Raw genomic sequence first — 12,104 nt, 5'->3', positions numbered from 1 at the left:
AGTACAGTGCGCACTCAATCAGTTGTAACAAGTGCGTCGCGCGCTACTATACGCGCTGTCAATCCTGTAAACAACTTTTAGTTCGGGCTGCCGGCCGGCCTTTCTTGTGTACATAACATAATAATATGTGGCGTACGTATACAGTACTCTTATACGTACAGTACTTATGATGTGCGGGATTTCCGAGTGCGACGTGCTTGACTCTCTCGAGTGAGTGCTAGCTGACTGGTATTGACCCACAAAAGTACGTGAAAATGCTGTTAGTTTTCGACCCATTTTATAAAACCAATGATGCACAGGATTATTTCGTGGCATTAGTGGTCCACTAACGCACTCTATCCTGTGCATCATTTGTATATTAACAGTACATTGGAAAAGGAGACACTGTACCATTTCAAAGCAATGGCAGGATGATGTTTGAACATCAAATATGTGACAGTGATAGCATTTCAGAGGAGTTTGAACAACTTTTGTGTGTTGTGAATAAAGAAAGGGAAATCCCACATTAATGTATGACAGTCCAACACTTAAACAGCCCTTTACACAAAAATATCTCAAATTTGTCTTTCTGTAAGTATTCTTTTACCAGGTAAAACATACAAATGTAGACTCCCAGTCAGGAGCAAGCAGTCCAGTAGGTCTGTTCTCTCAATCTCTCAGACTTATTTTAGAAGAAAATTAAACTGAGCCAATTTGAAACGGGTTAATAGAGTGGCCAGGGACTTTCCAAATGGCAAAGCTAATCTTCATGTATGATAGCCCTACTACATATCGACCACCGTCTTTTAAACCGACCGCGTATTCATTGGCGCACTGAACACTTAGTACGCACTTCACTGCGCGCAAAGCACATAAAAATGGATTGGCTTTGAATGTTGATGAGGATGGTGTGGGAAAACGCGAAAATTCGCTGTTCATTAATGGTTTTAATCAAGGACAAAATTTCAAATGAATATTTTCACCGAATTGTAATGTAATGTCTATGGAAGTTTCTAAAAAGCTTCGTACAACACGGTGTTCAATACAACTCGGTTTGCGTGCATTGTCAATGCAAAATCAGCGGTCGATCCTAATAACAAGCGTTACCGCGGGGAGCTGAAATGACGCCACGCAAGTTCGTCGGCGATATTTTTGCGCTGAAACTTCGAATCGAAAAGGGAACAACGGCATTTGATAGAGCTGGATTTTCTCAATCACGTAGGTCAAGTTTTTTACGTGAATTTCAGTGTTAAATATTCTTATCAAACAAATAAACATTAGGCGGTCGATGAGTAGTAGGTCCAACCATACTTCATACCACAAACACTGTCAGAATGAAAGGAACAGACCTGGTACAGGTACTGATTACCCCAGATACTTCACCCCCGCCCCCATTAAATTTTTGTCAGTGCTTCCTAATGCGTTAGTATTTTGAAACAAAAAATGCAATGACTTTTTTTTTTTGTGATCCTGTGATATGTTTTGATACCAAATTTTTGGTAATGGAACCCACAGTGAAAGTTATTTTTAAGTTCCCTGCACACATGTCACTGATATTTCACTAATTCTGCATAAATTCTGTATAAACCTATGAACAAAATTGGAAATTTTTCCAAATTATGTAAATACTCTCTAGAAAGTATCGCAACTTTCTCAAATAGAGTAAAACAAATACTTCACACACACACACTCTCTCTCTCTCACACACACACACAGCCATAAAAAGGCTGAAAATATCCAACAGATACCATACATAACAAAATTGGAAAACAAATGAAATACATAGGAATCACAACTTATTATTTTCTTTGAGGAATTGATATGGAAATTATAAAAGACATTTGTACCAAAAATTTGCTAATTATACAGCTTTATTTGGTGATAAATAAACAAAGCTATGATTTCTTGCACAAATTAGCATAAATTAATTCATATGAAATAAAAGAGACTCATTTTCATAAATTCAACCACACAACTTTGTAGATTATTTCATCCTTTACCCTCATGCAAACTTTTGAGGCGATCGGGTGACCCACGGTTGAGATCTTAGGGGGGACCATAATGCCTGAATGAAACCTGAATGATGTAACACACACTCACCACCCCCCTGCCTCCCTACAGGACACTCTTCGAAAGGACAATTGTGACAAGTCCTCTGGCTGCCAGACCAACTGTTGTGCCAACCCCTACCTGGCCCCCATGTACTTCTTCTCCTTCGTCCTCATCGCCCAGTTCGTCCTCGTCAACGTGGTGGTCGCTGTCCTCATGAAGCACTTGGAGGAATCCCACAAGCTGGAGCAGGATGACGAGGAGGACGCCCAGATCATCGCCGACCAGCTCCGACAGGACGCCCTCGATGCTGCCGCCGCCTCCGAGCAGGAGCGGGAGGACGGATCCAACATCTCGGATGAAGGGGTAAGAGGGAACGGGCGTGGCCTTGGGTTTGGTGGAAGAGTGATTGTGATGATGGTAATTAGTGGGGGGAGGATTGAGTCAACATGGAAGATTTGAGTGTGTGTTTGTCAGTTTGTGTGTCAGTGTGAATACTTTTTGAGTGTGATGTTTGTCTGTTTGTATGTTTGGGTAACTTCAAATTAATTAGATGTAGTTAGAACTCGTGACTGTATTCTGGATTAAGAATGGTGGGTGGGGTTGGGATGGAGTGTATTCTCTGATGATTGAAGGCATACCATTGTATATAGCTACCATTCATTGAGGTTTACACATCCACAAAAGAAAAAAAAAACCTTCAAGAGAACAAGTGATTTCCTGACATTTTGAATCAGATTTAACTTTCCCTTACCAATATTGTTGTTTTCATGCAGAAATTATAATGTGACATTGATATACTTTTCCTCATCCACCCAAATCTTCCTGACGAGACTATCAGATGTATAGAATTCAATTAAAATTTTACCATCATTAACACTGTTAGCTTTGCTGTGATATTTTAAATTTGTAAAATCCAATGATATGTGGACACTGTTCTCCAGCTCCACTACGTAATCAAGTGAATTGAAGTAGACCTTCAGACTCTTCATTTAATGATGTGCTCTGCTCTAGTGTTTTCTATGCCAGGGACTTTGAACAGTGTTTGCAATGCTATGGGGTTTTCTGTGTCAGTGGGCACTCAAAGCTCACAAATGGTTTATTGGACAATTAATTGATTCATTCACAGGTTGGCAGGTTTGATGAATCTAATTTCTCTGTAGATATTGCAAAACATCCGTGCTTCAGCCAATTTTGTGAACTTGTATCTCGATGAGATATCAAACTCTAGAAAGGATGGCATTGTCTTAACACAGACACCAAGATATCGGGAGAAGCTTTGCCAAGTATTTTTTTTTTTAAGTTTGCTGTGACAGTTGTTAAATATTGGTGAGAGACATTCCTTCTTGTAGACGCTATTTGATGATGAGCATGTGTGTTTTATGGTGAAAGTTGATGTGTTATTTTTTGTTCTCTTTCTGGATAATCGCCTTCTTGTATTGTGTGAGTGTGATTTACTCTGCCATTGAGCTTTCCTCTACAATATTCAAGAAAGCTAATGTCAGCAATTTGAAACTTAAAGTAAAATTGATTCAGCTGTCTGTTTTCCCCTTCTTTGACTGTTTAAGCATTATTTGATTAGTCATGTCAGCCCCAAACATTGAATTTTTTAACCAGCCCAGTCCAGGTAATAACGGAATACAGAGTTAAAGACCTCTTCAATGCCTCATGTATGAGTACCCATTCCTCTCACGATAGTGGCCCTCTTTGTTAATCTCAGATGGCTTACACAGATACCATCTTACATTCCAGGAACAAGTGAAATGGTCGTAATATTGTGGCAATCAATTTATAAAGACAATGTGGAAAAAAAATGCTTTGTTCATTATGAGACAATTGAAAGGTATCCTATAACAGTCTAAGGGAAAGAAAATCAAAGTATTCAGCAAGGAATACTTTCTGCTAGTAAGATACAAAAGGACGTTAGTTTTAAACTGGAAGTTATCTTTGGAGGCAGTTTTGTCCAATGTGGAAGAGCCTGCCAAACACAAATAAGATGTAAGGCTACACCATTCCAAGATAATCTTAAAAATTACAGTTAATTTTTGTTGTTTCAAAGAGTGTAGTACTTCAGAAACAGCACTGCATAATATTTAATTACAAACATTTTTATTTAAGGATAAGGCTTCTTGGCACAAAATGCCAGGTAATTCAGCATGATTTGTTGAGATGGTGTGTGGAAGTGACTGGTGGTATGCATGTATGAAATCTCTTTGGGTGAGGTACAATTATTATTTGTTGATGGGTTTTTTTTTTACATATTTGATGTCAAGGAATTATTGATGATCAAGGCAAGATGTTTCACAGATTGAACAATGAACTAACACATGTATATGCAGTTGTAAAGCTTCTATCGTGTAGATGTAGAGCTAGAAAAAAAAAGTGGATATCATGCATACAGATATATATTAATGCAGTGTTTGCCGGCACAGGTGAAAAATTCATCTCAGATTTATGTAGACTTCATGATTGTTCATAATTACCTGTATTCATTTGACTTCTCACAAACACCTGTCTGCTGATATGTCATTTTTTGTTGTAGTTTTTAGAGGAGAGAAGAGAAACTTTTTGTCAAACATGTTGGCATGATTTCTTTACTCAGTCTTGGCTTTCTTCACCTTCATGTGTACTAACAATCGGTCCGTTTGCAGTATCAATTATGTATTCAAGTCATCATTAACAGCACAGGATTCTGTCTGACATCAGAGCTAGACTAGAGCTAAATTCTGCTACCACTTTCACTCGTGACTAGCTGTAAATGAGAAATTCATCACAGACTTGCCATTTTTACTGCTTCATGTGGTTGTGTGTAGTCTGTGAGTAGTACAAGTGTATGTTCCTGACATGTTTTCGTTAGTGGGGCCTTGCACCAAAGTGAGTAGAGAAGTTATCAACACTGTCTGATATTTCATTGCGTGTTGTTCAGAACAGACATATCGAGCGAGTGTCTGTACTGTGTAACCATTTTGATGACAAATACTAGGAAAATGTTTTAGACCTCTCTTCTCTGTGAAGCATTGCCACATACATAGGATGTTCTAGTGTCAGTATGGTTGACTTTACATATGTATCTTCCATCTATTCTTATCACTTTAATTTAGTCTCTAGAGTACTCAAATCTATTTGATTTTCCTTGCCTATAGTAACACATATTTTGTGAAATGTTCTTTTTCCACTCATAGTGGGAGCACAGTGTAGTTTGCTATGACTTTTTAACAAGCATGTCATCTAATGAAAGGTGCTCAGAATTCAATTGCATTCATTTAAAGTTGTATAATTTGTTTTCCATTTTATAAAAGTTAGTCTTCATAGACAGCATACAGTTTACTTTTATCATCAAAAGCATCATCATCATGTTTGACATTATAGCTTGGTAGAGTAGTTAAAAGCAGTTTCAGAGCACGCATTGAAAATTTTTCAGATCAGAGTTGGTTTAATTAACAATATTTTCTTGGCAGTAATCACATTTTTTCAAACTCTTGTCCAGCTTATCTTAAGTGTATTTTTTTTTTGCAACAAATGTGCACACACAAATACACTAGACACATGCCCACACTGTATCACACACACACACAAACACACTACACACATGCCCACACTGTATCACAAACACAAATGCTTGCCACACTGTATCACACATGCTACACACATGCCCATACTGAATCACACGCACAAACACACTAGACACATGCCCACACTGTATCACAAACACAAATGCTTGCCACACTGTATCACACACACTATACACATGCCCATACTGAATCACACACACAAACACACTGCACACATACTCACACTGTATCACACACACAAATATGCTACACACATGTCCACATTGTATCACACACACAAACACATTACACACATGCCCACACTGTTACACACACACAAGCTCTACACACATGCACACACCGTATCACTCACACACCTCGTGGTGTCAGTGTTGCACAATATTATGTACACACACAAGCTGTGTCACTGGGCAGTGTCTCAGAGTGTATTGTCGGACAATGTCCATGCCTTGCTTCACCAGTGTATCATATCTATTGTGTGACCATATCTGGATACAGACCTACATATAATGAGTGGTTGACTCTTAGTCCCTGTGTAGACATACACACAGGCAGTCAAGCACAATTATTGGTGTGGTGCACATCACTTTACACATTATAAGCTCTGAAATATTTACCATAACCATTTTACTTTATAGTCAGTGTGATTGCTACCTTGTGTGATTGTGAGTCTTCCTGACTTCAGGGCGATGTAATGACTTGCTCAAATTTTTGTTGATGAGCTCAGTTTACCTGTAGAATATTGAAATCTTTATTTAATACTCCAATGTTGTAATTGTCACATTCTCTCTCATGCCCCAATTTTTGCAGTCCTCTAAAAAAAAGGGAAAAAAAGAAACTCTTGGAAAGCAGGCATTAACCATGTAAAATGTTTTCTTTATAGTTCTCACAACAGGGAAGTTTGAAATATGCAAAAGCTGTCTACCCATGCATGACACTCTATTTTTTTTTCTCTCTATCTCATTCAAAACAGGGGTTTTGTACATTCTTTTATCTTGATTTTTTTTCTTTCAAAGCTTCAGGACACATGTTCTGAAAGTGTCAACTTTATTTAGAACCAGAAGACCAGATCACCGCAGACATTTATTTATTTATGCATTTATTCATTTATCAATTTTTACAATTATGAATGTTTCAGACTTACATATGATTGTTTAAAGAATTCCTGTGAATACTCTAGTTTTGTGGAATGGGAGTACTCAAAAAATGAAGTGTGATCCTATGATATTTGATATTGGAAACTCTTGGAAATATTTATATTTTTTATCTACAGGTTTAATGGCTTGTGTGGACCACATTTTTTTTTAGTTCTATGTAGTATAGCATAAGAACACTGTGTGCAATTTGCTCTCACCATGTTTTCTGTGGTCTGTTTCTCCATCTATTTTTCTCTTTTCACGCCATTTCATTTTTCTCCTCTCTGTAGTCCATTTTTCATATTTCCTCACACCATTCAACTCAGAGCGTCCTTCTGGCGCCATCGTCATGGCCGAATAAGGTAGACGCAAACTTGTCTTGCCATTGGTCCATTCAAATAATCCTCATCTATTATTGGCTGTGTCATTTCTTTCTTTTTTTCCCTGGGCATGAACCAACCTTGGTTATTTGTCATTACCTGTGTGTAGCCTTGTGTGTATGATGATGCGTGTATGTGTGGGAGTGAATAGATGAGTATGCTTGAGTCAGTGTAGGTGAAATATATTCAAGTCAATGAAGTTCACACTTTCTTTTCACAGAGTCTCTTTTCAATGCTGCAACCACAGTAATTTCAAATTTGTAATGCAATTTGCTCTACCTATTTAAACTTTATTTATGGTACATCCTAGAATTTCAATTTTCATGGTATATTAGTTGCAGCATATGCCCATGTATTCAATTTCTATGCATTATTTCTGTTTGCCCTTTTTTTTTTCTTTTTGAACAAAAGCAGTTTTTTTTTAATCTCTTGCAATTTTACCAAAGGGAAAGGATCATCCCTTATACTAGTGATTATTAATGTCATGCTTTGTTTCTTGCATATGTTGAAAATGCATATGAAAAATTGTTTTCATTTGCAATAGAAGCAAATGGCAATCATACACTGCTTCAAGGGACTTTGTTCATTTCAGTACCCACAGCTTTGTAGTTTATATTCCTGAAGTTGATTTAATTTCAAACTCTTGGTTGGTTTATATGCCTTCTTCACAAAATGGTGTTTTAAGCACTTTACTTTGTTTTTCTTTAGGTTGCTCATCTTTTCACCCTTAATGTAGTCATTTGTCATGACTGTAAACCTAGAGACTGTACAATATTGACTGTCTTTTTAACAATAGTAATATACAAGGGTAATGATGGAAAAATGGCCATTAATCAAGCCACAGGCCCATATGATTGCTTAAGGTCAAGGCCAGCAGTTAACATTTTAACCACTTACTAGATAACAATTGAAAGAATAGTATGATGTTTATATATTTTTTTTCCATTCATTTATTTATATGTTACGTAAAGCAGTATAGTAGTTAACACAATGAATTGATTAATCATTGTACAGCATAAGGGCCTACATCTAGTCAAATGTGCAGGGCAAAGTTGAATTTTTAAAAATTAGATCTTTTAACTCATTTAAGACATATCTTTCAAATGGTGGTTTATAGTAAAATTAATCATCCATGACAGAACAATAGCAGTGTATTAAGAGAAAGATGTGTAAAACTTGTGTACTCATACACATTTTTGGCTAGGTAATTCATAATTTAATCTTTCAGTCAGGGTCAGTACTGTATCACAAAAGGCATGGTCACGTTATGAGATTACTTCGTTATGAGGTAATTCCAGGATGATTTAATTCAATTTCATAAGACAAGTTACAAGATAGCTCAAAAGGGAGACAATCAGTGGGTGTCAGAATGTAGTACTGAAACATTTATGTGAAGTACTTCATTCTCTTCAAATGGACACAAATGGACTTCGGCATTTTGTGTTCAAACACTTGCTGCAGGTGTGTGCAGATCATTAATTCACAGTCAAGACAATAGCAAACTTGTGCCATGGAATCAATACAGCATAGTACGGGGAGATGTATCGGGTGTCATGAGGACGATAAATATTGTGAAATCTTTGTTGATGCCAAATAACACTCCCAAGTAGTTTGAATCTTTGTCATTAGCAGTATGAATTTATGGAATGAAAGATGAAGAATGCCAGACATTGGAAATAATGGGTCTGTGCCTTCAAGTGGCCAAAAATGTCACAATGTACAAGTAAAAAGTTGTTCTGGTAGCATCATAATTACTTCAGTGTTGTATGATTTCAAAGTTGTCATTGGGTGAAATATCTGATAATGCCTCAGCATTATTGCATAATTATTTCTTCACCTATGCTCAGAGATTGTGCAGTGTTTATTGATTAATCTTATTATCTATTTTGATTTCTTGTCCCCCAAACCCTTCATTCATTTAAACAACTCTTTACAAAAAAAAATTCTCATTCTTAATGACTCAGTTTCAAAGATTTACCACAGCTATGGACTGAACCACAGAATTAGCCTTCAAAGTTTGAAATCACTTAGACTTTTTAAAGATGCATTGAGCCAAGATAAGATTTCACTTGAGAATTCAAGATATCCTTTCAGGTGCCTGATGTATGTTAGGCACACAGACAAAGAGCTTGGTCTCATACTCATAGAAAAACGGATTCATTTCCTATCAGTTAACAAGTGCAATTATAATTATTTTCACTTCAGTGGTTCAGAGCATGGTTTTGATGTTCTGCGTTGAAGCACATTTTCTTCAGTTCTGGCCCTTGACTAGAGTGTAGCATGGCAAGTCTATCAATATTTAATTCACATTTCTTTTTTTAAGTAAAGAAAAAGAAAAACACAAGATATGGTAACCCTAATGTTCTCTCGAGTCATCCATCGCTAGACATGGTCATTTTTCTCTCATCATACTCAGTCCGTATCAGTGGTTGCTTTTGTTTGTATGTTTTTTTTTTCCACAAAGAGTTCGACTCTGTGAAGTTTCACATAATGTGCCAATTTAGATATTGATATTTATACATTTTCTCCCCTAATGCCTTGGTCCTTTTTGAATATTTATTTCTTCTTTTTTTTTTTTATTGTGCAAATGTGATATATAAGTCAGAGTGTTGTCATCCATATATAATCTTTTGTAATTAGTGTTCATTCATTTTACCATTTTTATTTCTGGTAGCATTGAGTGATTATAGTCAACTAGCTATTATTTTTTCATCCTATATAATCATTATCCCCATTTTTCCACTTTTCCAATTTTAACTTGAGTTAAAGATGCTCCAGCAAGCTCTTGAACGTGATGATAATATTTGCGTTCATTTTTAGTTTTTCTTATTTTTTCCTAATTGTGGCATTTATCCCTCACTGTGTCTAAAACATGGCTCTAGATCTGTACTAATGTAGGATTACAGAACCATGAATATATATATTTTTAAGGTTTTGTTTGCTTGGAGTCTTAGACAAAAAGATATCCCCAAACCCTTTTGCTTCTGTTAAAAGTTGAACTCCAAAAGCCAAAACTTCTGTGCTTGAAGAGTCCATATTATTTTGTTGTATCCAAGGCTTGGGTTTGGATTAGTGACTTACCAATTATCAGGTACTTGTTTCTCATATGTGACCCACCACAACAAAAGGATCCTGATGGCTGAGCTGAGAAAATCAAGTTTTAAGTCAGATCATCAAAATTGGGCAAAATGATCAGATTTCTGTTTCTGGCATAATTTTGTAGTCTAATGTATCGTCTATCACCTGCAGAAATGGCAAGAAATTGGCGTTTTTCTGGGCCATAATTTTCCGACTTTCAACTGAACAGAAATGTGTTCGAAGATTTGGATTTAGCGCCTCAGATAGACTCCACCTCTAGCTACCAGGAAGAGGTCTTATTGCGTGGTCAGTGCGTGGCATCCTGGTTATTGATTGGTCGTGCGTAGACCGCTGCGCTAAGCTTGATTGAACATCGCAGAGGTTGCTAGGAGCGTACCTTCTATTGTCAAGAGGTGAAAACTGTCTTGCCTCCCCTCAGTCATGATAGCGTCGGAAGGAAAACTTTGAAGGCGGCTTTCTCGAAACGCTGATTTCCTAAACCACTCAAAATGTGCTAATAAAATCATCGATATCTCCGCCACCGAGTACTTTTATATGTTTTATATCTTATTTATGAAGTTAAAGTGGAAGAGTAAGGGAATGATGTCATGTGATTTTTAGGAAATCTTCCTCCGCCAATTTTCGGATCCTTTTGTTGTAGTAGGTCACTCAGAGCTGCCAAGTCTCCCTGATTCTGTGCAGGAGTCTCCCTGAAAATGTCAAAATCTGTTTATGTCTAACTAAGAGAATATCAAAATCTCCCTGATTTGGGAATTATTTTAATTTGCCCATTGAAATGCATGTAACACAGATATCTCTCGGATTGCTGTGTGGAATCTCCCTGATTTGGATGTGGGAATGTTGGCAGACCTGGGTCACATATGTCATACTTTGAATGCACACCTAGAAGTGTGAGGTAATCTGTCGGGTGAGGGGGGGGGGGGGGGGGGGCAGGTTCATTAAGAATCACAACAAATTTGAGTTTGCACTGCCTTGTAGTGGCGGCTTTTGGGACAAGAAGTGCCACAATGAGTGACTTGATTTAGTCGTCATGAATATGTATGTCAACTCTATTTATGTCAAATTGTTTAAAAATTCCAAACAAGTCTTCATTGTGTTAAACAGGGGATTTCTGATATTTCTCCTCCAGGCTGTGCCTGCCACACATGTTAGAGATGATGTTTCTAAGGGTATCAAACATAGTAACTACTCTTGCCTGATGAAACTGAATAAAAAGCGTTGCTTCAGCTTTGAATTCATTACATGATATCTTATGTAGAGATGTATCATACAGTAGAAGAAATAAGTTTGGCTTGCAAAGCATAGAGTTCACAAGTTCCAAATTATGTATAGTTGATGATTAAGAGGATATTTTCCACTTCATTGCAAATCAAGAAGAATGTAATACAGAATTGAAATGGATAGACTGACATTTGAAAAGAAGATTTGATTTGGTAGCAGCAATATTAACACCGTCGTAACTGCAATGGTTTGGTCAATGTTAATTCTTTTAATACTCAATCTCAAGGGCAAGTTTTTAGTTGTATAACTCATCTAATATCAAGAGAGAAATGTAGATAGTACTTAAAATTTGTCAATTGATGAAAACAGCAGAGCCACTATTCTTTTTTTTTTTTTTTGGTTGCTAATCATATGAATTCATTACAGCCAGCTTCCGATGATGTAGCTTACTTCATGCATATCCTTTATAGGGTCACCCTTCTTATCTATAAGGCACTTGTTTTTTTAATAATGAAATACTCTAAATGTTTTAATAGTGCAATAGAATATCTCCTTTACCTCCTCCAATGTTACTGTAGAAATATTACTGCTGTCAGCATTTTTAATGTTATCACTACCAGTAGTATAGTGGTGGTAGTAGTAGTAGTAGTAGCAGTAGTAGTAGTAGT

At 36.8% G+C, this 12,104-nt stretch overlaps 1 protein-coding gene across 1 annotated transcript in view; it reads left to right on the top strand.

Annotated features, from left to right (window-relative positions):
* The window catches only part of LOC139743563 (voltage-dependent T-type calcium channel subunit alpha-1G-like), a 256,942-nt gene that overhangs the window by 220,058 nt on the left and 24,780 nt on the right, over nt 1–12,104 (top strand). The window contains exons 30-31 of the mRNA XM_071654043.1: nt 2,101–2,394; nt 7,027–7,098. Of these exons, the coding sequence (XP_071510144.1) occupies nt 2,101–2,394; nt 7,027–7,098 (366 nt within the window). The remainder of the gene's footprint in view (nt 1–2,100; nt 2,395–7,026; nt 7,099–12,104) is intronic.

The sequence above is a fragment of the Diadema antillarum genome, unplaced genomic scaffold (assembly GCF_040938485.1).
Source record: "Diadema antillarum isolate AM-2024a unplaced genomic scaffold, OU_Dant_1.0 seq00001096_RagTag, whole genome shotgun sequence".
NCBI lineage: Eukaryota > Metazoa > Echinodermata > Echinoidea > Diadematoida > Diadematidae > Diadema > Diadema antillarum.
This window is presented reverse-complemented; position numbering and strand designations above follow the sequence as displayed.